At 41.7% G+C, this 23,094-nt stretch overlaps 6 protein-coding genes across 9 annotated transcripts in view; 3 read left to right on the top strand and 3 right to left on the bottom strand.

Moving 5' to 3' along the window:
* The first annotated feature begins 144 nt into the window (after positions 1 to 144).
* Positions 145 to 5,763, top strand: LOC109467118 (protein FAN-like). The gene is made up of 8 exons (XM_019765051.1): positions 145 to 254; positions 1,007 to 1,080; positions 1,239 to 2,524; positions 2,870 to 3,042; positions 3,292 to 3,715; positions 3,970 to 4,429; positions 4,752 to 4,884; positions 5,187 to 5,763. The coding sequence occupies exons 2-8, from the start codon at positions 1,014 to 1,016 to the stop codon at positions 5,386 to 5,388; spliced, it is 2,745 nt and encodes a 914-aa protein (XP_019620610.1). The 5' UTR covers positions 145 to 254; positions 1,007 to 1,013; the 3' UTR covers positions 5,389 to 5,763.
* Positions 5,764 to 5,918: 155 nt separating this feature from the next.
* Positions 5,919 to 12,072, bottom strand: LOC109467105 (switch-associated protein 70-like). Its single transcript, XM_019765023.1, has 10 exons — positions 11,713 to 12,072; positions 11,055 to 11,225; positions 10,533 to 10,651; positions 9,656 to 9,896; positions 9,215 to 9,361; positions 8,468 to 8,582; positions 8,031 to 8,212; positions 7,711 to 7,877; positions 7,278 to 7,455; positions 5,919 to 7,080 (listed from the first exon to the last, which is right to left on the bottom strand). The coding sequence occupies exons 1-10, from the start codon at positions 11,824 to 11,826 to the stop codon at positions 6,733 to 6,735; spliced, it is 1,782 nt and encodes a 593-aa protein (XP_019620582.1). The 5' UTR covers positions 11,827 to 12,072; the 3' UTR covers positions 5,919 to 6,732.
* Positions 12,073 to 12,190: 118 nt separating this feature from the next.
* LOC109467112 (electron transfer flavoprotein beta subunit lysine methyltransferase-like) lies at positions 12,191 to 13,943 on the top strand. Its single transcript, XM_019765036.1, has 3 exons — positions 12,191 to 12,878; positions 13,122 to 13,252; positions 13,578 to 13,943. The coding sequence occupies exons 1-3, from the start codon at positions 12,601 to 12,603 to the stop codon at positions 13,934 to 13,936; spliced, it is 768 nt and encodes a 255-aa protein (XP_019620595.1). The 5' UTR covers positions 12,191 to 12,600; the 3' UTR covers positions 13,937 to 13,943.
* A 633-nt stretch (positions 13,944 to 14,576) lies between these two features.
* LOC109467891 (60S acidic ribosomal protein P2) lies at positions 14,577 to 16,800 on the bottom strand. Its single transcript, XM_019766004.1, has 4 exons — positions 16,684 to 16,800; positions 15,930 to 16,102; positions 15,420 to 15,518; positions 14,577 to 14,767 (listed from the first exon to the last, which is right to left on the bottom strand). The coding sequence occupies exons 2-4, from the start codon at positions 16,099 to 16,101 to the stop codon at positions 14,694 to 14,696; spliced, it is 345 nt and encodes a 114-aa protein (XP_019621563.1). The 5' UTR covers position 16,102; positions 16,684 to 16,800; the 3' UTR covers positions 14,577 to 14,693.
* Positions 16,801 to 16,945: 145 nt separating this feature from the next.
* LOC109464698 (mediator of RNA polymerase II transcription subunit 21-like) lies at positions 16,946 to 19,022 on the top strand. The gene is made up of 5 exons (XM_019761759.1): positions 16,946 to 17,041; positions 17,253 to 17,337; positions 17,443 to 17,478; positions 17,674 to 17,774; positions 17,923 to 19,022. Exons 1-5 carry the CDS (start codon positions 17,000 to 17,002, stop codon positions 18,121 to 18,123), a joined length of 465 nt encoding a protein of 154 aa, XP_019617318.1. The 5' UTR covers positions 16,946 to 16,999; the 3' UTR covers positions 18,124 to 19,022.
* The window catches only part of LOC109464678 (clathrin heavy chain 1), a 26,187-nt gene continuing 21,903 nt past the window's right edge, over positions 18,811 to 23,094 (bottom strand). For all 4 annotated transcript variants that reach the window (XM_019761721.1, XM_019761730.1, XM_019761736.1 and 1 more), the window contains 7 exons: positions 22,893 to 23,042; positions 22,324 to 22,455; positions 21,786 to 21,896; positions 21,449 to 21,619; positions 20,859 to 21,080; positions 20,646 to 20,718; positions 18,811 to 20,319 (listed from right to left, as the gene is read on the bottom strand). In XM_019761721.1, coding sequence (XP_019617280.1) covers positions 20,192 to 20,319; positions 20,646 to 20,718; positions 20,859 to 21,080; positions 21,449 to 21,619; positions 21,786 to 21,896; positions 22,324 to 22,455; positions 22,893 to 23,042 — 987 coding nt within the window. In that variant the 3' untranslated portion in view covers positions 18,811 to 20,191. The remainder of the gene's footprint in view (positions 20,320 to 20,645; positions 20,719 to 20,858; positions 21,081 to 21,448; positions 21,620 to 21,785; positions 21,897 to 22,323; positions 22,456 to 22,892; positions 23,043 to 23,094) is intronic.

The raw sequence follows: 23,094 nt of genomic DNA, 5'->3' as shown, positions 1-23,094 counted from the left end.
AGACTAGGCTCTAGGCTCTTCCCTTTGGACTACGGGGTAGTCAAGTAGATAATATCGATCTGTTATGTACCCCGTAGCCCAAAGTTCATTTGTTCTTGGTCGAACAGGTTGACCGTTCACAGGCGCCACCTAGCAGAAGTTAGCAAAACTACAGTGTTAACTTCCTCATAAGGTGCACAAGGCTAGGCACTCGTGCAATACCGTGTGCCTCTTTCGAGTCGTTGGCGTGTCAGATTGCTGTTTTATCCTCAGCGGCCGGGTAGGTGTACATTGCCCAACTTTTCCAACACAACAGCTGACATAAATAATTTTGTTTCAGAGTGTTAGGTGGTACTGTTGCTGAGAGGGCGTGGTTATAGAAATTACGATGTCGTGTGCCACCTTTGAGCCCCCCTCCCCCTTTAGTCCAAATCAAATTTCACGATTGCACGTTCCGTCTTGTAACTCATAACTCATCATAGTAACATTACATGTATCATATGACGACAGTATCGAACTTCATCATCATAGTGTCGTTAAACTGATTGCTTTTTGTAATAGCTTGAGGTAAAAGTCCATTGTTACGTTTGTTTTTGTAACCTCCTTTAGGTCACAAAAAAGTAAACACGACCTTAATTAAGGTTATCACTGATCAGCTGAGACGAGACCGAATACTAGAACTTGTCTTCGATGAGTTCAGGATACCAGTGAGAAACTCATAACGTTAACGTTACATGTATAACGGAGGGGGCCCCGAGTTCGCCACTTTTTAACATAAATCACACATTTCAAAGGAAAATTCCATGAACCTCTTGATGATATATGGCCATGTCGAAAGAGTTTTTGTTAGACTTTTTACATACGTGTTACCATGGTGATTGATCGAACGTTGAGGTCAAGGGTCAACCTTCTACTTTGCGACGTAACTAGGGCGGTAGTTCCAAGGGTGTACCCCGAGTTCGCCACTTTTTATTTACATGTATGTCACCCTTCCGGAGTGTACAACGAAGACTTTGATTTGTTCACAGGCCACCATGGCATTCGGGGGAGAGGGAACTGAGCAACAGAAGGAGAGATTCTCACTTCTGCTTTTAGACCCAGGTAAGACTGTAAATTCATTCAGATCTTCCACTCTGTAAAAGTCAAGAATTTGCAGCATCTTTTAGTTTGCTGTGTAACACAATGGATTAGAATTGGGCCGATATCTATAGTACATTGTACATAATAAAATTAGTTGTTGTGTTTATTGTTTTGTTTAGGTGAGATCTACTTTGAAGACTTTGGTGTGTTCTACTACACACATGGCCTTCCCGAGGAGGAGGCAATACGCAGGAAAACGCGAGGACGGATCAAGATGTGTTCCAAGTCCCTCGTGTTTGACCCCCAGGATGTCATGTTACCCATGCTGAAGTTCCCTCTGCGCAGCTGCACAAAGATCGAGAAGTGGCAGGGACCGGTCACGTCTAGAATCGACGCCACGGGAAATGTCATCATGATTGAGTCGTCTCAAGTGTACCAGATGAAGGAAGGAAACGTGATCGCGCCGTACGTCTTCAAGAAGAAGATGGAAAAGTACCTGTTTTCTCTCAACTTTGTGATGATCGAGGATGTTCTGCCACAGATGCAGCAGTTGTTGAGAGCATCCACGCTGACAGCTGCCGACCAGAACTCGATGATCGCCGCAATCGTACAGTCTCGCCAAGCGCGTGTCCCCTTCAACACCAGTTGGCTGGAAACCTTGTACGAAAAGATTGTCGTGGAAATGGTTGGGGATAAGATCGACCCGCTTGTCGTGAACCCCGGACGCATCATGATCACGTCGTCGCGACTGTACTTCCAGCCGTTCAACAACATCGATCCGTATCCCGTTCTGAAGATCAAACTGTCAGACATCAAGAGGATCGTGAAACGACGTTTCCTGCTCCGCCATGTTGGAGTGGAGATCTTCTGTAGCGAGGACGGTCTGAAGTCTGACCTGTTCCTGACGCTGAAGGACCAGGCGCTACGAGACCAGTTATACAACAGCATCGTCAGCCAATCAGATGTCTCGCTCGTGGAAACCGGGCAGGAAAACGCGACGCTACGCTGGCAGAGTGGCGTCATGTCGAACTTTGACTATCTCATGTACCTGAACAATACCGCAGACCGAAGTTTCAATGACCTGACGCAATATCCCGTGTTTCCCTGGGTTGTAGCGGACTACACCAGCTCAAGTCTAGACCTGTCTCGACCAGAAACCTACCGCGACCTGAGTAAGCCCATCGGAGCCCTGAACCCCGAGCGTCTCCACAGGACGTTGGAGCGCTACCACGACATGCCTGAACCCAAGTTCATGTACGGTAGCCATTATTCCACGCCAGGATACGTGGTGTACTACCTGGTACGGGTGGCGCCAGAGTACATGCTGTGTCTGCAGAACGGAAGGTTCGACCAACCGGATCGGATGTTCCTCAGCATCCAGGAGACCTGGAAGAACGTCTTGACGGGAGCTTCTGACGTCAAGGAGCTGATCCCAGAATTCTACCAGACTTCAGGAAAATTTCTGGTGAGGACTCTTGTCATTTAGTCTGCAGGGTGCCCGAGCAGACGTAAACTATCTAGGATTGTTCCCAGGATATCGTAGCATATCTCTACAAGTAAAGGCATTGACTTGACTTGATATCTCAATAATTAAAAAGTAAATAAACAATGATAGATAATGTACAGAATACAACAAGTATTCTACAATTGTAGAATTTGTAGAATTGTGTAGTAATGCTAGTATGTGCTGTTTCGGTGACGTGCTATCAAAACCACAGTTATGATATTAATAAGGGTGCCTACAGTAAGAACAGAAATCGTCTTCTATGTGTAAGATTGATTTTTCAATGGTCCTTTGTTCTGTTGTCAGGTGAATGCCCAACACTTGAAGCTGGGCACCAGACAGGATGGGACAAAAGCTGAGGATGTGGAGCTGCCACCGTGGGCCGCAGACGCTGATGACTTCGTACAGAAGTCCCGGGAGGCGCTCGAGAGTGACTACGTCTCCAGCCACTTACACGAGTGGATCGACCTCATTTTTGGGTGAGTACTCTTTGGAATGTGAAAGAAAATCTCCCTATCATTTTGACTGCCTGTGTTTCCTTTAATTCAAAGTAGAAAAATGATAAATAATAAAAATAATATGAAAGAATTTTTCTTTCCTATCTCTAGATGATAATTTAATTGGGAAAAGACTTTCGTACCTGTCACTGTAGCTAACTTTAGTCTTGAGATATAATTGATGTGTAAAGGGTTGCCAACTCTAATTTGTAATATAATGTACACCATTAGGTACAAGCAACGAGGAGAGGCGTCAGAGAACGCATACAACGTCTTCTACCACCTGACGTATGAAGGGGCTGTTGACCTGGACAGCATCGCCGACCCAAACGAGCGTCTCTCGTTAGAAGCACAGATCATGGAGTTCGGACAGACGCCAAAGCAACTCTTCCACAGTCCACACCCTCAAAGGTTCAAGCAGAGTCCCAGTACAGCAGACTCTGTTCTGATTGGATCAGCGGGTGAATCAGAAACCCCTGGAGCGGATGCCGCAAATTCAAGTTCTGGAGTTCCAACGACAAAGTCCTGCCATCTTGCTCCGCTGTGGGAGGGTAGAGACGGTCTGAAGCCTGTGTACGAACACAAACTACACAAGGACACAGTTACATCAGTACAGCTGGCCCCCAGTGGGAAAACCATATTCTCTGTCTCACAGGTGGGTTACTGCTTTTAAGGCTAGACATGGAGCAAAAAAAGTGTTCCATTGAATCAATTGTATTTTAGCTCTTTGTCCCAAAAGTTTTTATTCTTAAAAGCCTTAAAGTTCTTTCTAAGTATCTGAAATAACTGAAGTATCTGTTCTAATTAGAATGCTTTCAGTTAGATTTTGTATAGTGCAGTACCATTTGTTTGTGAAATTAAGTATCTCTAAGCTCTTTATTAAGTATGCACAAATTTGATTGTTTCCAGGACTCCCTGATGAAGATGTACTCTCTGGAAGAACAGCGTCAACAGAGGAGCATCTCTATCTCCAACATGGCGCTGTCCTCGTGCCAAGTCATGGCCGACTCCAAGACGCTGATTATCGGATCCTGGGACAACAATGTCTACATTTACTCAGTGGAGTACGGGCACATCCTGGACACCGTACTCGCACACGACGACGCGGTATCGTGTATCCAGTACCAGGACAGTCTCCTAGTCTCAGCGTCGTGGGACTCGACCGTCAAACTGTGGGAGTGTAAAATTGGGGGCGGAGCCAAGAAACAGCAGCTGCAGCTGTTGGCGGAGTTGGACCACGACTCCGGGGTGGTGTGCGCGTGCGTGGACGCGGAGAACACGCGCGTGGCGAGCGGGACGGAAGACGGCACGCTGTACATCTGGAGCGTGGAGTCACAGTACGTGCTGTCACGACACACGCTTCACACAGGTAAGAATTAATCAGCTTCTTCAGTCTGTGCCCAAACTAGAACTTACAACATTTTAGAACATTGAGCACTTTTTTGTATTCTATGAATATTGCTCAGGCAATGTGAATACTTAAGGTTGATTCCACTTATTATAAAAACAGTTGACCAAACTGTGTACTAGTACATGTATCTTGTACCTTGTATTGACTTTTTGATTGTTCCGATCGTACAAAGGGGTCTCGGTTTCCTGGAAAATGAAATTTTCAAGATCACTGAGTACACGTACATGTAGTCACTGAGTGCTGGTAAATGTCTGTTGGACAGTCTATCAATTTTTTGCAGGGTCCATCCATGCAATCAGTTTCAGTGCGGAGGGTCAGCGTGTGCTAACGTGTGGTGCTGACCACTACCTTCGTGTGCTGGACGTCACCACAGGCACAGAAGTGTGCGCCAAGGACCTGGAAGAACCTCTCAGGTAATCATTCAGTTTCTTTGCCTGCAGTGCCTGTGATCTTTTTGTTATAACTCAAGAAGATATGAATGGAATCTAATGATATTTGGTGTGTAGATACGGTGGCCTCCAAATGATTAGATTTTGGGCCCCCTGGCAACTTTCCTTGGTACTGCAGCAGAAGTTTTGGTTTCCATATCTCATGATCTAGACATGCTAGGGTCACAAATTTTGCATGGAAGATAGCTTGTGCTTGGGATGAAGTGTCATTACTACAAATGTAGTAGTTTAGTTCCCCTAAATAAATCTGCGCTCTGTGTTTGTAGGTGTATGTTCTGGGACGGTGAAACAGTGATTGTTGGAGGTGAGTCTGGAAACGTGCTGGTCTGGGACCTGGTCAATCTTCAGCCAATAGCGACGGTCTGTGGCCACACCGGCTCCGTCACGTGTATCCACGTGAGCGAAGACGGCCGTACCATTGTCACTGGAGGGGAGGACAGGAAGGTTTGTCTGTGGAAGCTTTCGTGATGACTCCCCCTCTAAGTATTTAGAAGACTCCTAATTCCCATGTGCCATCCAATGAGAGTGTACTGTTTTGGAATGTACCATTTCAAAATGGATGATAGCCTTCATTAGGTGACCTAAAAATCATATCCTATTAAGTGCCAGAGCAATTTCAAAAATTTTCATTTTCAGAATTTGGCTCAAAGTGTATACATAATAGTTGGGACCAAGAGAAATAGAAGACAGTGATATTGATGCCCTAGAATTGTTGTTTAAAAATAATTGTTTGCTGATGTCCCAAATTTTGCACCATTAAGCTCTATATTACATGTATATTTATAATTTTGCACCATTTCAATATCATTATCAGCAATAATTAATAAAATGTTTTTGTACTTATTACTAAATGTCTTGTAATTGTTACAGAATGTGATGTGCAAATATGGTGGAAAGTTTAATATGCGTGGTACTTTATCTATAATGGATGATTCCTGGACTTTTTAAAGTTTTGGGTCAATTATTTCTGTGGGCGGTAAAGGCAATAAGACCAGATATTTTACATTAAGAAATTTATTGGACAAATTGTTGCATATGAAACGGTGTGGAATAAAGTTTTACATGTACTTTCTAAGGAAAAAATGTGTTTTTCGTGTTTCATTTCATGTCAAACTCAAGTTGGGAAGGTTGCCGTTCTATTTTCTTTTATTTTTGTCAAACATTTTCACATGATATTCTCTAATTTGAGGTACTAGTAATACATTAAATGTCCAGTTGATTTTCATATCTATAATAGCCTAATAGACAATGTATAATAACACAGTAATCTGTAAACATTAAGCTATTCTTTGGGATCATGCAAGCAAACTATGAGTACTTTTCTTGTACTGGTAGATGTTTCGCATTACACTGGTATATATCAAACTAGTAATATATTTGAATCTAATAGCTATATATATCTATATCAAGACCTTTCTTCTACACTACTTTGACACAAAGTTGTAATACAATATGATATACATGTATAAACAATAGTGTTATTTGATATCTCAAACATTTCTACATCAATGTGCCTATCAAAAGCAGAGGAATACTCTATTCATGAGTAGACAATATTAAGGTATACTTAACAGATAAAAATGTCTACATAATGCCATCTGCTCTACCAGAAACTATCCAGCACATTTCTCATGCCTACATTCTAGCAAAACTAAATATATAGCTTAGGCACACCCATTAAAAATCACACTTCTTAACTAGTGATGCAAACAATTAAGCATCTCAGACAGAGTCTAAAAATAGGTAGGTAATTATGTTAAAAAATGTATCATTTTTGTTACATTTCCCCCTTTCAGTAGGACAGTTTCCTGTCTAATCTTCCTTTTCTTCTTCACCTATTCCTTCGTCTGATGACCTCTCCTCTTTTTTCTCCTTCACTGGATCATCAAAGACATCATCCTGCTCACCCCCTTCTGGTGCTTTGGACTCTCCCGCATCACCTTCCTCAGAGTGAGGCTCGTTGTCTCTTGCTAACTTCTGCTTCTGGATTTCAAACTCCCGCTCAGTAAAGGCCCCCAAGCCCCTGTGCGTGATGAGAGGGTTGGCGGCTGGCTGGATGGGTCTGGCCAGTCCCGGGGCCTTCCACCGTTTCCTCTCCTCTACTGCAGCCATCATCTTCTTGTGTTTGTCCTCAGCATCTTGTAGTTTCTGGGAGGCTTCCTGAAATCAGAATGAAAACAATGTAGACATTGTAAAACAGCATTAACTTGATAGCAAATCTACAAAATTTTGGGCTGACTTTTTATTGAATATCCAGTCCACATAATGAAATAATTTTCAATCAAACGTCCATATGGATGTGATGTAAAACAAAGCGATTAAAAAAGGAAACTGAAAAGGAAAGGACACAGTTTTACCTTTAATTGCTGATCTGCCGCTTCTCTCTCTTGTTGAAGCTGTTCCAGCCTCTGCTGCTCCTCCCTGCGCTGCTCTTCCAGCTCTTGGCGCTGCTTCCGCTCATCTTCCAGCAGTTTGTCCTGATCTGCCTTCAACTTTTCCAGCTGCTCTCTCCGCTCAAACTCCTCCTGGAGCAGTCTTGCGAAGACAGTGGAGAAAAAATCTTTTAGTACAATCACTTTATATTTCTTGGCATCCGAATTTATAGGAGATAGCAGCTGGAAGATAGTCGAACTCCTCCTGGAGTAGTCTTGTGAAGACAGTAGAGAAAAATCTTATAGTACTGAGCCACATCATATTTCATAGCATTCAAATTTACTGTGATTTCAAAGGAGACAGCAGCTGGGAGATTTTATATACCATATGGTGTGGAAAAGACTTTAAGATGCATACTTTGCCTGCAGGGCCCTGACGATCTCTTCATCTTTCTTGGCCTGTCTTTCCTCCTCCAGGAGTTTCTCCAGTTGCCTGTTCATCTCCTCCAACTCTTTCCTCATCTGTTCCTCCTCCTCGCGCAGAACTGTCTCCAGGGCCAACTTCGCTTCAGCTTCTGAACGTGCCTAGTACGAGATACTGAACAGTTAGCATATACATTACTAGTACATGTAACGTTACATTCTTATGTACTGTACTAGATAGTATACATCTGTTATACAACATTAATATCTATATAATGTTTAGAAGAAAGAAATGATTTCAAATGATAAGTATACCTGTTTCTCTTCTTCCAGGTTCTTCCTCTGTTCCTCCATAAGTTCGCTGTCTTTCCTTTTCCTCTCCTGCTCCTTCTTCTCTTCCGTCCGTCTCTTCTCTCGCATTTCTCTCCTCTGTTGCGCATGTTTCTTGACCAGGGAGGAGCAGCCAGTTTTGGAGAGATCAATCACGCTCTGAATGGCTAGATACAATGAAAAAAAGAAACAACTTTGTTTAGGGTTAAAACTTTTTTTATCAAACACAAAGAAGTTATCTCACCTAGAGCTTTCAACCAGTCACTCTGGTCTTCCTCAGTAGACTCTAGGTAATAGAACTCTATTAAAACATGTAGCAACACAGATGAACTTTCATGATAGTACATGTAGTACAAAAAGTACTACAAAAAGATTCTTAACCCTTAGTGGCAAAATGGTTAAAAGCATAGTGGGATGATTACCAGTTATCCATGCCTGTCTGCTCCTCAGATCCGGGGCAGCCATCTCGTACGACATGTTTGCACTGGCTGTCAGCAACAGTCGCTGCTTACCCTCACGAGACTTCTCTCCTAGCAGCTGCAACCAAAAAAAAAAGCTGTAGGGGCATCTTCGAAATCATGTCAAGCTAGCTACATGCTCTAAAACATGTGTGTAATATATCACAAGATCATAAATCACCAGTTATAGTTACATATAGTTTGTTGAAACCTTTTGGCATTACACAACTTGTAAATACAAATGTTGAGAATGGCATTTTGAGTGCTTACCTGAAGACATGTATGCTTTAGATACTAGTAAGCTGTTGACAGGGAAGAGAAAAACAGGAGGCAAAAGGAAAAAGATGAGCAAGGACATAAGTGATGGCAACAGGTTTTTCATTTGAAAGAATGAAGGTAGAAAACACTGCATAGTGATGAATCCATGGGTTATTGCAGCTGTAGAAATGGAACTAGCTTATCCATGGGGTGTACTAGTAATTGGATTATGGTCACTTTTACTTAGGTGCCAACATATGGCTTCAATCTAAAGAAACAGTGCAATTGGAGGCAACAGAACTTTTTCTTCTTCTGAAATATCTAAAAATTTATAGAAACAGCAGGTGAGGGCCAAAATGTATTAAAATTTTGTATGATGTGTGATAAAAATGTGCAGTTGAGCTATGACAGGCAGTGATTTGTCAGATAGAAGAAAAGTGGAAATGTCCCTACCTGGACCTTCCATGGAGTAGGGTTGACAATCTCGCCCTTCTTGTCCCTCTGGTCCTTGCCGGTGTAGTAAACCAGACTGCAGGGCTTCAGCACAAACCAACGCTCCTTCCAATTGGTCCTTACATGGCCCTTCTTGGACATCAAGCCCTGTGATTGGTCAACAAGTTAATCTCTTTACTTTTCCTAAGACAGCATAAACAACACTTCGTGCTACTGCTTTTATCACAGAAAAGAAACCGAAGTACATGTACTTAATACAATGCCAAAATGTTGGAAGGTAACTTTCATTCAGTTGCATAGGAAGGGCTCTAATACCCATTGAATTACCACCCTGATGAAACTATTTAGGGTAACACACACATACCCCCAGTATGTAATACTAAAGCAGAAAACATCGAATATCGAAGCTACATTTAATTTCTCCTGAGTTCACATATGTACCTCTTTCACAACATCAAGCACTAGTTCCTTGTGTAGCTCTGCCACAGCTTCGCACACAGTCTCAGGCTCTATCCCCTCCGAGTACTTTGTCTCTATGCATGCGATGAGCTGCCACACAGACATGGTGGGGAGAGAGTTGGAGAAGACGTGGAAGTCTGCCTCCATCCACTGACCGCCCATGGCACCAACTAGCTTTTGTAGGAGGAACTGCACCTCCTCTATGTCCATCACCAGTGGGTATCTGTGTAGGAGTTAGCAAGTATGTGGGTAAAGGTCAACTTAATATTGGTACCAGATGATTGTGGGAGTTAGTATGGGGGCCAGAGAAGTGGATTTCAGACAAGTCTAAAACCAAGGTTATAATTTATAAACATGATGTGTTCCTTGACGATGGTATTTCATCAAGTTGAAATTAAAACAGTCCTCAAATATTCTTGAGCTAAAACTTTAAGGCTCAGGAGCCTTCAAGATTTATGATGGAGCAAAAGTCATCCAGTCTTTTGTGTTGCACATCTTCTATCAGCACATTTGTTAAGCCTTCAATGTCTAACCTTGGTGCTGGACTTGCTGAAATCAACTTCATTCCATAATGTTATATGCATAACCTTCACTTGGCAGCTCTCTTCCTTTAGACTTGATTTGAAAAAAAAAATCAGATTTATTTATTTATTTTGATTTTGGGTGTAATTCTGTCAATTTGTGAAGCTGAATGTGTGAGAAAGCAGGAAAGTGTATAATGTATGTGGATGTACATACATCTCTTCATATTTACTCACATTCAAGTTTCTAACATCTATTACAATAATGGGAGATTTGATAGCAAACATATAAACTTGAGTGGGGTCAGCAGTTTTTGTTGTCCTGTCAGATGTCTCACCTGTCGGGCTCGGCCAGTCTGTTGAACATTTGCCACACCTGGAAGGCGTGTTCGTCAGTCAGAGTCTTCTCCCGACGATCCTTACTCAGGTGCTTCCCACAGCAGATCTGCCAGCACACCTGAAATTCAAAACCAAACTGGATTTGTCATAGAGTTAAACCAATAACATTTGTACTATCTAAATTGTAAATTAAACATATTACTGATCCTAAGACCATGCATAATTAAAAAATCCTTTGACACAGTATTTCATTACCAATTTCTTTCAAAATAAAAATGAGCCTTTTCAATGAAACCACAGCTCTAGCTCCCTGGATGGAATTTTGCTACCATGAGTGTGAGCCTTTTTAGCTTTTGTCAGCTCCCCAAGATCCGCTATGTACTGGGTACACTCGGGCTAGATTTTTGCTGGTAGTGACAGACATATTTTTCAACCATTCAGAAATGCAGGACATTTTACAATACAATATAATTCTTATATTACAATTCCTTGTATCTTGTCAGATTAGAGTATGTAAGTACCTGATCAAACCTGCTCCAGTCTGGAATGGAATTCTCCGACAGACCTTGGAATATGACTGTCTTGATGAAGTCTGCGTAAGCCTGGAATGTGACAGTCAGGTCACCGAAGTGTTTCTCCACATCCTCGGCAGGTGGGGTGTAGACAACAGTCCCCAAACTGTGGGTGAGAACCTAGGAAATAACGTAATATGATACACTGTGTTACAACAGTCACTTTTCTTTCCTCTTCCTCCTGGCCATTTGGAGTTTACTTCCTCTTATACTTTCACAACATACACACTGTTTAAGATCAATTTTTACATAATTTTAGGAACCAGTCTGAATATATACTGGTAGTTTGAGCTAAAAACAAATTGCCGGTTTCAAGTGGAGACTGCAACAGGCTCCCACCTGAAAATCAATAGTGATATTGATCCCTTTAACTGGTAGTTCCATGCAATTTGCTTGGAGAAAATTAACACTACCTGTATCTGTATACCTTTAACGTTACCTGAGTTTTCAAAGGTGTGAACGCAACTTAGATTCTGAGCGAATTGGTCAATGAACTGGCTCTGCTGATCTCTATATCAAATTAATCACTAATTCCCGGAAAAAGATATTGATACAGTTGAAGAGGTCATAAAATCATAAAAGTAAGACCCCGCCCCTGTTCACCCACCTTGAGTTTGGACTTCTGTACCGTGCCCTCTCTCTTCTCGTCCAGCGCATGGAAGGCGTGCCATAGGGCGTTCAACTGGTCCTCTCGGCCGTTGGAGTCGGACGGACTCGACATGTCTACACTGTCGGGGGAACTGTCACAACTTGTGGGCGGTTTTGATTTAAAGTTCTTCAACTTCTTGTCAAAGTTCTCGACGGTCCAGTTCAGCTCATGCGCGCTCCAGTTTCTGCTAGAATGGCCCAAACAAATCTTCTAAAGATCAGCAGAGATTCCCAGAGAAACAGAGCACCTATGGACAGCCGGCCGAAAGAGCTAACTTCTTTGTTCCTCAAAGCCAATTTTCCCCGGGAATTTTATAGTTGAACAACTTCCGGGTTGTGGATGATTCTGACCTACGATGACCTAAGACGAAACCATTGCAGCTAGGGGTGAACAATATAGATTTTAGCTATTTATTCCTAGAATCAACGTCAGCGTCAAGTATTTTAATTGTGCCGTTTTGATGGAATAGAATCAAAGTTTTTTGTATTAAGTTGGTTTATATGTGAATGGAACTTTCCTGTTCTTATCTGTGTGCTTTTGACTGTAAAAATTTAGCCCCCTCTTTCAATGGATTGTTCCTCCACAAGGGTACAAGACAGTAGACAGTACAGACCATTTGCACACTCGAGGCTGTATTTAGGTTTATGCTCCAAGCCACCAGAGATAGGATTAACGTTACTTGGACGACACTCGCAGATTTGCAAGCTACAGTTTTGAGCAATGCTTTAGAAATCATACCAAGCTTATAAGAAACTTGAGTGTTATATTTTTCGAAGGTTGCAAAGGCTTTCCTTTTTTGAGGGGGGGGGGTGTCTTGAATAATAGTGCTGACAAGGAGGTGCAAATATGCTGAAGTATAAAATGTACTTCAAACCAAAAACTCTGTATCAGAGACTTAACTCACTCTTCAGGAGTTGTCATGGTGAGAGTAGGGAGAAGCCTTCCTTTGATCGAATCAGGTTCATCCAAGAGAACACTGAGATCTCGACCAATCACATGACTCCTGAGATCAAGCTCCACCTCATCACTCCCCGCTGTGCATTGTGGGATAGCACTGCCGACCAGTGTCCAGTGAGCGACCCTTTCTGGGCTTTCTATTGGCCAGGGGGCCAGGTACTGACCAGGTTAGTCATATTCACATCCAATGATCCAAGAATTCTCCCACGATGAGCTATACCATGGCAAGAAACTAGTATACTGGAAATTCATGCACGTCCTTCTCAATCAGTGTTGCCCAAGGGCTAAGGAAATGGAGATGGGTACCTGACTACCTGTGCTACACATTATGTTGTGTTGGAAGGGAAGACTGTAACCAAGGCTCCTATTCTGTAACAAAATGATTGTTGTGTTACTTTTGTTGTGCACAGATATATCTTGGATCATGGCATTGTTGTGAAAGACAAGTCAGTGTTAGATGTGGGCAGTGGGTGTGGAGCCAGTGCCATTGCAGCAGCCATGACTGGAGCAAGGCGTGTACTGGCTAATGACATAGACCCAGGTATTAAAAATCACTCACTTTGTTCTTGCTCTTGTTGTCTTCTTTCAGTGTGATAGCCTAGTGCAAATCCATCCTCTTCTTGCTCACTGATCAATTGCTTGCCTGCAGAATAGACATTTGATCCCTGATACACAGTGACAAATATTCAATAACTGATCTAACATTACCTGTGATCGATCAATGTTGTATAAAGGGACAAAAGTTTAAATGGGGGCATTCTCTAGCCAAGCAATTAGCAAATCTAGACTGGAGCAAAAATGTTAAAATCTTAACTTTAGATTACTCTGAGATATCAATTACATTGTACCTTTGATTGTATGAGCAGTTGCAGCCACTGCTGTCAAGATGAATGCAAAACTCAACAGTGTCAACCTGGAGATATCTACGGACAACCTGATTGGCCAACGTCTCCACCAATGGGATGTTATATTTCTCGGTGACATGTTCTACGATGAAGAATTTGCTTCTACGATCTCTGATTGGTTGAAGACTTTGCGGCAATCAAACTCTTCCTGTCAAATATTAATAGGGGATCCTGGAAGGTTTTCATTTGAGGAACATCCAGCAAAAAGTCTTCTTCACAAAGTTGCAGAATATGAGCTAGATGAAGTTTGTAGAAGAGAAAACAATGGTTTAACACTTGGAGGTGTGTGGTCGTATGATCCATCAAGGACAACAAAGTAGTTTACTCTGTAACATTTAGTGATACAAATACACTGTACTGAAATGTGCAATACTTCTTACGTATGCGACCGTGCGAGGGGTGGTATGAAGAAAAAAATTGGTTTTGGATCATTTCATGTTGCTGATGTACTCTTGAACATGTTAATAAACACTAAGAATATAAAGCTTGCTCCTAGGATATCATAAATAGGCAATTCAATTTGGAGTCTGGAAAATGAATACTAAGGCTGCCTATCTAAAAGTTTGGACATTTAGGTATCTAATACAGAACCTGCTGGCATGATCAGCGATGGTGCTGATCTCAAGTAATTTTTTTGTCATTGCACCTTTTAAGTCATAAAAGAGAGGACTATTTAAAGTATTTTATATAGGTTTCGCACTGGTTTGCATGATACAATTTTGGACCTCTCTCTGTCTCCAGTTTATTGTCTGTTGTTCCCTGTAAACGTTCCCTGTACCTTCCAAGATTTTCAGTATGTTGTAACAGTATGCCTTTCTTGGAATACTTACTAGTATTAAAAAGCATTCTTTTGTTCTAATTCACTGATAACTTCTAATACATATTTGTGCTAAATTACTTCTGCATCCTAATGCATATGGCTCATATCCTAATGCAACTCAAACAAGAAACACACAAGAATTTTTTTCTTTCCCTTTTATTTCTCCACGTCACAAAACTGTGAAATACAGTGTAAAACTGTAGGGTATTTTACAGTCCAGTATATACAGCATGTGTGGAGGGGGGAAGGTTGGTTGTTTAGTCAAACAGTCCGAAGCCCATGTCCTCGTCGGACTCCTCTTCTGACTCTTCCTTCTTCTCTTCCTTCTTTTCTGTAAAGGAAGAAAAATAAGATTCAGTATCATACCTCTAAACAACAGAGAAACAGTTGAATACATAGAACCACCAATATCTTGTTCAGAAGTACATTTGTATATTTATAGGATGCAAGAATGGGAATTTTTCCTGAAGAAGAATAACTAAAAGATGTACACTTTCTCAGGGAAAAACATGAACCAAAAGACTGGAAGAGAATACCGCCAGTACAAGAAAATCTTGCCTGATGGAACGTCTTAGTAGGAACAACAAAAAGTAGCTAGTCAAATAATCCAAAGCCAAAATCTTCCTCTTCAGATTCGGACTCTTCAACTTTGGCTTCTTTTTCTGCTTTGTGGTGGCAGAGGTAACCAGTGACACACAGACACACACACAGATAGAAGGAAATGACTGCAAAGGTGGACAGTTAAAAGTCAAGCACTAACAAGTAGAATAAACGATGTACTATTCCAAAGGATTTTATTTGTTGAAACAGAAAGGGATGACAATCACATTCCTTCCATTGGGCCATGCAGTAGTGGAAAATTCTACCCACAGCATGCCACCATCCATTTTAGTAGCTACTAAAATACATCTACACTTTGAAACCTCTGAGGTGTTCAAACAAAACTTGACACAATGAGTGGTGTTTCGAAAAGGGTTTCTTACCTTCAGCAGCAGGGGCAGCACCACCTGCAGCTGCACCACCACCACCTGCAGCGACAGCTACACCGCCACCTGACGGCATGGACGACAGCTTGCCACGGCCTGGGGAGACAAAAATGAAGTTACGTAATTGTCAGTCTCAGTTGCCAACTTGCCACTGTTGGCAATAACAACACTGGTTTACCCATATTTAGATTTTTTTAAACCTTTCAAACAATGCATTGGCGTCAGAATACAAGGAAGTATTCTTAACAAATAACACATCTACCCTAAGTGACGATAGTCTGACAGATCTCAGGGTAGTTTATATATCAGCATCTTGAACTCAGCCGAAAGATGGTGATAAACATACTCATCACTGAACTGTCCTTTAAGAGTAACTTCGCAAACCCCTGAATGAGTGCCATTAACATTTACAATCCTACACTATATGGAGTAACTTTGCAACCCCTTGAAAGAGTGCCATCAACATTTTAAAATCTACAGTATGTGTCAAGGGCTGCGTCGCTGTACCTGCAGCCATGACTTCTTCGATGTCCTTGCCCTTGAGCTCACTGATGACCTTGTTGAGCCTCTCATCGTCAGCGTCGATGCCCACGCTGCCCAGGATCTTCTTGATGTCGCCTGCGGAGGGGTTGGCATTCCCACCCAGGACAGCCAGGAGATATGCGGCCACGTAACGCATTCTGGGGACATGTCAGAACTTACAGTTACAAAATATGCTATCTTACTCAGCTTTTAAATAATTTATACATCTACGCTCATAATTTAGCACCCCCATATCTAGATTTGTGAAACTGGTTTGAAATCGTAGTCGGAAAACGAAGTTCCCTTCAACTTCTCAAAAAAGATAACATACTAGTACTTAATTCCTACTCATTGATCAATATAGTACACGTGTGTTGGGGGGGGGGGGCGACACAGAGTTGTACAACATACAACTTACGTACTATAGTTTCAGAGTCTGAGAGCAATTGTTTCCAGGTTTAAAATAGTGTAAGCCATTGAATTATAAGCGTGACTTGGTCACCCACTGTCTATGCCCATACATTATGACAATGGCCCTTGGCAAACGTTTCGTCTGCAAAGTTGCCATGCTTGTGGTCCCATGTGTGTACATGTGATCGTACAGCGTGTAATATTCAGTTGCGTTAAAAATGCATTATACAGTTGCAACAAGCCCTAATGTTTTACCAACAGAGTCTCTGTGATTTCCACTACTAATAAAGTGTAACTTTGTCTACAGATTTCCCCTCAAAACACTTACTTTTAAGTCCTGAAGACGCGAAACGTCGTGCTCGCTACTAAAGAAATTATGGCGGAATCGCAAAAGACCGGATTCGGGGTTTCACGGGCTGACCTTCACGGGGTACGGGTCAACTGATCGCAGCACATCGAAAAAACATGATGTTGCAAAATGACGTAAAATGTACATTTCTGTATATTTATGACCATTAAATATGACAAAATAGTGTATATGATATTGATTTGCCCTTACATTTGTTTGATAGTATTTCTAAATGCGTTTGCTTAAATATTCCATATACGTTCCTGTTTTGCGTATAGTTGCTATCGAATAAATCATGGCGGACCGACTAACACAGTTGCAAGATGCGGTGCACCAGGTAACGTCCTAAGGTTGTTTTCTTGATATTTAAGGAGAGAGTCGAGATGAAAATGATATCAGCTAATTAAGGGGAGGTAATAGAAGCGATGAAATATGTAAGAGCAATGGAGAGGCTCTTGGAAATCCTTTTTAAATACCTCAAAACATGGCTTTACTGTCAAAAATATTTTTTATGTTGACCAAATATTTTTGTTTCCTTTCCTCATCAGATGGGAGAACATTTCTGTAACAGCATAGGCATTCTCCAGCAGTGTGCACCGGCCAGTAACTTCACCGACTTCGACAAGTCTGCAGGTAAAACGTTGTTATACTTCTAGCTCTTTTCTGCCGAAACCGCAACGACATCCTGTCCTTTATTTGTTTACACTTCCTAACAAAATATCTTTTGCCCTTTTTCAGCACCAGTTGACAAGGACCAAGTTGCCACTCAAGAAGGTGAAGACAATTCTTGTTTTAAAAAAAATAAATACAACGTGCGTCTTTGTAACGTCAACTCATAATACACCTAGAATGTTGAAATTTGTGTAACAATGACAGCATTCTATTTTCTCACTACTATCTAACTTGTGTATCACACATAAATTGCAAATGAAGCCACACTCATTGTTGTTTACTCTGCTTCCTTTCCAGAATACACACAGCTTTTTGCTCAGCTCATAGCAAGAACTGCCAAGGATATAGACGTGTTAATTGACTCACTACCCAATGAAGAATCTACTGCAGAGTTACAGGTAACCGTAAGACATTCTCTCATTTTGTGTTGTTAGAACTTTTTTCTTATGATCCAGAAAAATGCAAGTATTGTTTTTACACTGTGCCGTGATCCCATGGAATTTATGTGTATTCAATGAATTAACAGTTACATCTTTTGTTCCGCAGGCCCAGAGCTTACAGAGACTTGAACAGGATAACCAAGACGCGGCACGTAAACTTGAAGACGTGGTGAGGAGGGGAGAAGTCTTGTTGGAACAGATCCAAAAGGCTCTGAGTGAGATCGCGGAGACACAACTCAAGACACAGAGTTCACAGCAGCAGAAAATTCCACAAACTGTAGACAAGAAAGAACCAAAGCCATCATAGGGTTCATTATGTACTATATGTAGTTGGAATCCAATCTAGCTTCAGTCTTCTTCTCTGATGACTTCTCCACAAAATAGTCTGGCATGCTTTAGACATAAAAGGATGCTTTGGTCATAAAAATGTCTCCCACAGTACTAGAGAGGACCATGCAACTACAAATCAGTCTATTCTGATGCCAGACTATATGGTATGCTATGCTGGTACTCTTCTAAAGGAATCATTGTTGTCATTGCATAGTGGAATGGCTAAGTTCGAATGTGTAACATATTTTTGTAAGGTTAGTGCAAATCTGGTATGTGAAAGTTGCTGACAAATGTTTACTGCAAGAACTAGCCTATGTCAGCAAGTAACTTTGTTACTTATTCATAACTGTACATTTATTTGTATAAACAACTTTACACTCTTCATACCTTGTGTGCTTCTTTTCTGTACAGTAAGCTTACCAGGTCTCGCATACTCTTTTTGATAAGTGTGTTGAATTCTTTTACGTGCAGTGGTTAGATGCCCCAGGCTTACACCTGAAGCTACCCATATATTGGGCACTTGCTTGATGCCTCTTATCTGTAGTGCTGACAGACTAGAAAATAATTTACTCAAACGAGTCAAAGCGCATCTTTCATCTTGTCTCACTTATTTTACAACAACACATGAAATAATTCTGACACGCATTTGTTGGTATGGCTTTTTTATTCATTCTGACGAAATTAGGGCCATGAACAGTTTTCTATTATATGCCTCTCACTGTCACATATGTCTCACATGCACTGTCACCTTCTAACTTGAGTGCAACTACGGTGTTTTCAAGATAACAGTGAATCAGTCAACCTGGTACAGTGAATCTTGCTGTGTCATAAAATGAAAAATCTGACCTTTGTAGGACAATGTGATGATAAAAAAAACAATAGAGGGGTGGCATGGAGAGTATCTCTTTGATACAACCCTGAACATGATTTGACTGATACAAGTCGCTGTGACCAGTGGAAGCGCCTCGAACTACAGCCTTAAATGTTGAATGATGAGTTCGGTTTCATAGATGGATTTCATCATGGAACTAAGTAGCTGGTATTAATGGTATGAAAGCTGTAACAGTTTCCAAGCACCACCAGCCACAGAAATGTATGAAATGGGTCAATGTTGGACAGTGGTTGACGGTATTACTCGTGCCAACTATCTGCCTGGATTTCTGCCACAATGCAGGTATAAAACTAATGGGCTTCTACATATACTGCAGGACTTAAAAATTCTGGACGTATTAGCCAGTAATCAGCTCTGTTTAATTGGTTTGTGATATTAAACGGCATAGCTGCCAGCCTTTTCACTATGTATTCCCAATAGGTACCCCCCTCCCCATCTCAACACAACACTACATTGTAATTTGCTATTAAGTATTATAATGTACAATCACAGGTGAATCTGTGCCCTCTTTCACATCCTCTTACAATTTTCCTCCAACATACTTCCATATACACCCAACGTTCACATCATATCCCTACTTCCTAAAAATTTTATCTCCTAATTAACAATTACACCCCTCTTGTCTAATTGAAGAAGCTTAGTTGACGTTCATCTAAAGCTATGTGTCGGACAACGGTAACAAACTCAAAATGACAAGTTGATTGTTCATCGATCCCACATATATCTGTATCTTTTTTAAGCTGCATTCAAATTTTTCACAATACACATCATGGCCAGGCTATCCCTGGCAACAAATCAAGGAATGATACAAATGCTTTTAATGCCTAAGTTAGTTGTACCTTCATATTGTATATTGCATCTACAGATAGCTTATATACCAAACCTCCAATAGTCTATGGCTAGGTGCCACTCAATCGCTCTTTCTGGTCCTCTCTTTGGGTGAGACACGACAACTCCGTTGGTACACATTTGCCTTCCATCTGAACTACCAACACCTCAACTGATTTCATTCACAGTAACAGAATCACTTCTCGTGCAAAAGTTGTCACCTATTCCTTCTAGCCGTGGTTTAGTAGTAGTAGTAGTATCCACTATTTGATGGGCAAGTATATCATAGACTATTTGAGGTGTGTTTCTGACTCTGCTGTCTTCCTCACATGGAGGCGTAGGGTGCCTGGTAGCCGCCTGGTGGCATCATGCCGGGGACCATGCCTGGGGGCATCTGCTGTGGAGGGACTCCCATCTGTGCTGGACCAGATGTGATCATCAACTGGGGTTCACCTGAGATCAGACAAAACATAAAATACATGTGGTTAGACTAGGAATCTCACCAAAAGCTTACTGGGCACATTGTTTGCATTGTATGTTTTTATGTGAAAGATTGTGGGTTGGGTTCCCTGAACAAGTCATAGCCAAGACTTTAAAAAATAGGACTGTTTCTCTGCACAGGAAGGAGTATGATATTAAGAATGGTGCTACCAGTGGACTAGCCTCCTGCTGTAGTGATATCTGTTGTTGTAGGGCTGTATGGCCCAAGGGATAAAGAAACCGAGATGGGCATTGCCCTACATGGTGTGGGTAGGATTGTTTGAGGAATAAGAACTCACCATAGACTATTGGCTGTTGTGTTGTGGTTTCTTCCTCTTTCCTCTGTTCCTCTGATTCTATTAATTTGTCCACCTGCGAAACAAAGAGAGCAGACGTTATCATTAAACCAGTCATTTTCAAAGCTTGAAAAAAAAGAAGAAGAAACAACTTATTTCAAACTCCAATTGAATTTCACAGTCACAGGGATACAGGGCTTGGAGCTTTTGTTGTACCTTTGAAATGTATTCCCGCATAACATTGACAAAGAACGGCATGGCAAAGTCCAGGATGTTATGCCTCCAGGACAGCTCTAGAATGACATCTGGCCGTAACAGGTCGTAGCAGGTGTACAGGGTTGCCGCAAAGCACTCGTAGTTCTTCTGTTCCAAGAACCAGGCGATCAGCTCTTCTGCCGTTTCCGTGTCCCGTGACTCGGCTGCGTATTCCAGGGCATCCTGGAAGTCAAATGTGAACATCTTGACAAGAAGGCCTTGGGGGGTGAGATGGAATTTACCTATCTTTAGTTCAAAAAAGGTATCCACTAGAGTTTTAGTCAGTTTAGATCTGGACCTGTTCCTAGTAATAACATAATTTTACAGGTACAGTACCAGTACAAGGCACAACTGCTGATCATATCATTGCCAGCACAAATGTGACACCAATCTTAGAGGTAGAAGCCTAACCTTGAAGAGCAAAAAGACATTGGCACCAACAATTTGTCAGGAAAAAATTCTATGACCCATTAATGGTGACTCTTGGCTGTACCATTTGATAAAATTTCTAGCAAAAGTGCAAGTATTACAGGTAGGACTGGGGGTCAGACCTTGAAGAGCTTGTCTCTCTTGCACAGTTCGACTGCCTGCTTCCAGCGGTTGTTCCCCTTGAACAGGTAGGCTGATATCCGCCGGAACTCGATCAGCTCGTGCTTTTCCAACCTCTGGGCCAGGGCGATGTTGTCGAAGTTGTCAAACGCATCTATGGATGCTCTCAAGCCCTGGAGGTAGATCATTCAAATGGTTAATGAGTGGATGATGAAATTATTAAAACCTGAATACATATTTCTAGTTTTTTTTCTTCTTCAGAAATACGTAATATAAGGCAACACAAGCTGATTTGTGCTGTTACCTTTACAACTTGGATGTAAGAAAAAGTTTATATACCTGGTAGTCTTCTTCTTCAATAAGCAGGTTGTTGAGGGCCTCGTTCAGGGCCTTGTTGTTGTGGGTTTGCACCGAGCGGAGATATGGCTTCACAAGGGGCAGATGGCCAACCTGTGGCATGGGCAAGGAAGGAAGGAAAGAGACATCAGCATCGGACTAGTCTTTGACACAAATGTATTCCTCAGTTTTACATTCTATGACCAACAACTCCATAGGACTACATCTTATCTACAAGAATCTTGGACACAGAATTGGACTTTTTCGCAAGAGGGATTGAAGAGGACATCTACATCTGGGCAATACAACCATCCCTCAACAGAGACGGGGGGCGCCACAGACTTTCTGCAACCTATGACCCACTGTGTATTATCTATGTGACGTCACGGAAGCAGTGGATTGCTCAATCCTTGACAAAGAGTTAGACTGGAGTTGTACAGTCGAAAATTTGGTGAGTCCAATTTTGTGGGTTGGCAATTACAGTTCGATCTTGTTCATAAGGACTACATCTTATAAGTAGCCACGTAAGACAAGTGGGTACCTTCTGGAAGAAGGTGACAGCGCGCGTGTGGTCCATGCGGGGTGTAAGCACGGTCAACAGGTCGTTCAGCAACATGGGCTTGTAGTCCAGGTAGAACTGCAGTGCCTTGTAGTATAGCTCTATGTTTGCAACCTGGAAGACAACAAAATACCATGTGAAAATCAAGGTACAATTTTAGATGATTATAGAGTTAGAATGATGAGGACAATAAATTAATAGAATGTGGACAAGTCCTGTGGTGATCTGGCCTATACTGTATCTTTCAGTAATTGACTAAAACAGTGCAGGTAACCTGACAAGACAAAGCAAATGTTCTTTGGTAAGATGTGTTTGCGAATAGTTCAAGATTTACAGTATGTCACTAAGAGATAGCAACGAAGCATAGCAGTTTAAGAACAAAATCATAATCTAAACGTATTCACATCCAGTGCAATCTACGTATATTCTAACATCAAAACAAAATTTAAGACGCTAAGTGACACCATTTGTTACAAAGTACATGTAACTGCATTATCTGAGTTGCAGAAGAAAAATGCCCCCACCCATAAGGAGTTACCAAAAAGTGGTACCTTAGTGATGATATCCTTGAACATGCCTTCCTTCCAGGAGTCTGTGGGGTGGGCCATCATGGTGACGATGGCGTTGTCGTACTCCTCGTACTTGTCGTACAGGAACACCAGCTCGGCCCACAGGTGAGCCTGCTCTGCTGCACGCAGGACCTAACAATCATGTACAGACACAACAGTCAACCTACAAAATATCCATAAGCCT

Source organism: Branchiostoma belcheri, unplaced genomic scaffold (assembly GCF_001625305.1).
Source record: "Branchiostoma belcheri isolate BF01 breed outbred unplaced genomic scaffold, Haploidv18h27 scaffold1, whole genome shotgun sequence".
NCBI classification, from domain to species: domain Eukaryota; kingdom Metazoa; phylum Chordata; class Leptocardii; order Amphioxiformes; family Branchiostomatidae; genus Branchiostoma; species Branchiostoma belcheri.
The sequence above is the reverse complement of the archived record's forward strand: the minus strand, read 5'-3'. Positions and strand labels throughout refer to the sequence as shown.

Bases quoted from the DNA above. Each gene is read 5' to 3' on its own strand.
- LOC109464698 (XM_019761759.1), top strand. From the start codon at position 17,000: ATGGCGGACCGACTAACACAGTTGCAAGATGCGGTGCACCAG. The intron at 17,479-17,673 runs GTGAAGACAATT...CTTCCTTTCCAG, and splicing joins CCAAGTTGCCACTCAAGAAG to AATACACACAGCTTTTTGCT. The intron at 17,775-17,922 runs GTAACCGTAAGA...TTTGTTCCGCAG, and splicing joins AATCTACTGCAGAGTTACAG to GCCCAGAGCTTACAGAGACT.
- LOC109467112 (XM_019765036.1), top strand. From the start codon at position 12,601: ATGCTGAAGTATAAAATGTACTTCAAACCAAAAACTCTGTATCAGAGA. The intron at 12,879-13,121 runs GTTAGTCATATT...TGTTGTGCACAG, and splicing joins GGGGGCCAGGTACTGACCAG to ATATATCTTGGATCATGGCA. The intron at 13,253-13,577 runs GTATTAAAAATC...TTGTATGAGCAG, and splicing joins GGCTAATGACATAGACCCAG to TTGCAGCCACTGCTGTCAAG.
- LOC109467105 (XM_019765023.1), bottom strand. From the start codon at position 11,826: ATGTCGAGTCCGTCCGACTCCAACGGCCGAGAGGACCAGTTGAACGCC. The intron at 8,213-8,467 runs GTAATCATCCCA...CATTGTATCTAG, and splicing joins CAGACAGGCATGGATAACTG to CCATTCAGAGCGTGATTGAT. The intron at 7,878-8,030 runs GTATACTTATCA...ATCTCGTACTAG, and splicing joins ACCTGGAAGAAGAGAAACAG to GCACGTTCAGAAGCTGAAGC.
- LOC109467891 (XM_019766004.1), bottom strand. From the start codon at position 16,101: ATGCGTTACGTGGCCGCATATCTCCTGGCTGTCCTGGGTGGGAATGCC. The intron at 15,519-15,929 runs GTACAGCGACGC...TTGTCTCCCCAG, and splicing joins CGAAGAAGTCATGGCTGCAG to GCCGTGGCAAGCTGTCGTCC. The intron at 14,768-15,419 runs GTAAGAAACCCT...CTTCCTTTACAG, and splicing joins TGCTGCCCCTGCTGCTGAAG to AAAAGAAGGAAGAGAAGAAG.
- LOC109467118 (XM_019765051.1), top strand. From the start codon at position 1,014: ATGGCATTCGGGGGAGAGGGAACTGAGCAACAGAAGGAGAGATTCTCA. The intron at 2,525-2,869 runs GTGAGGACTCTT...TTCTGTTGTCAG, and splicing joins AGACTTCAGGAAAATTTCTG to GTGAATGCCCAACACTTGAA. The intron at 4,430-4,751 runs GTAAGAATTAAT...AATTTTTTGCAG, and splicing joins ACGACACACGCTTCACACAG to GGTCCATCCATGCAATCAGT.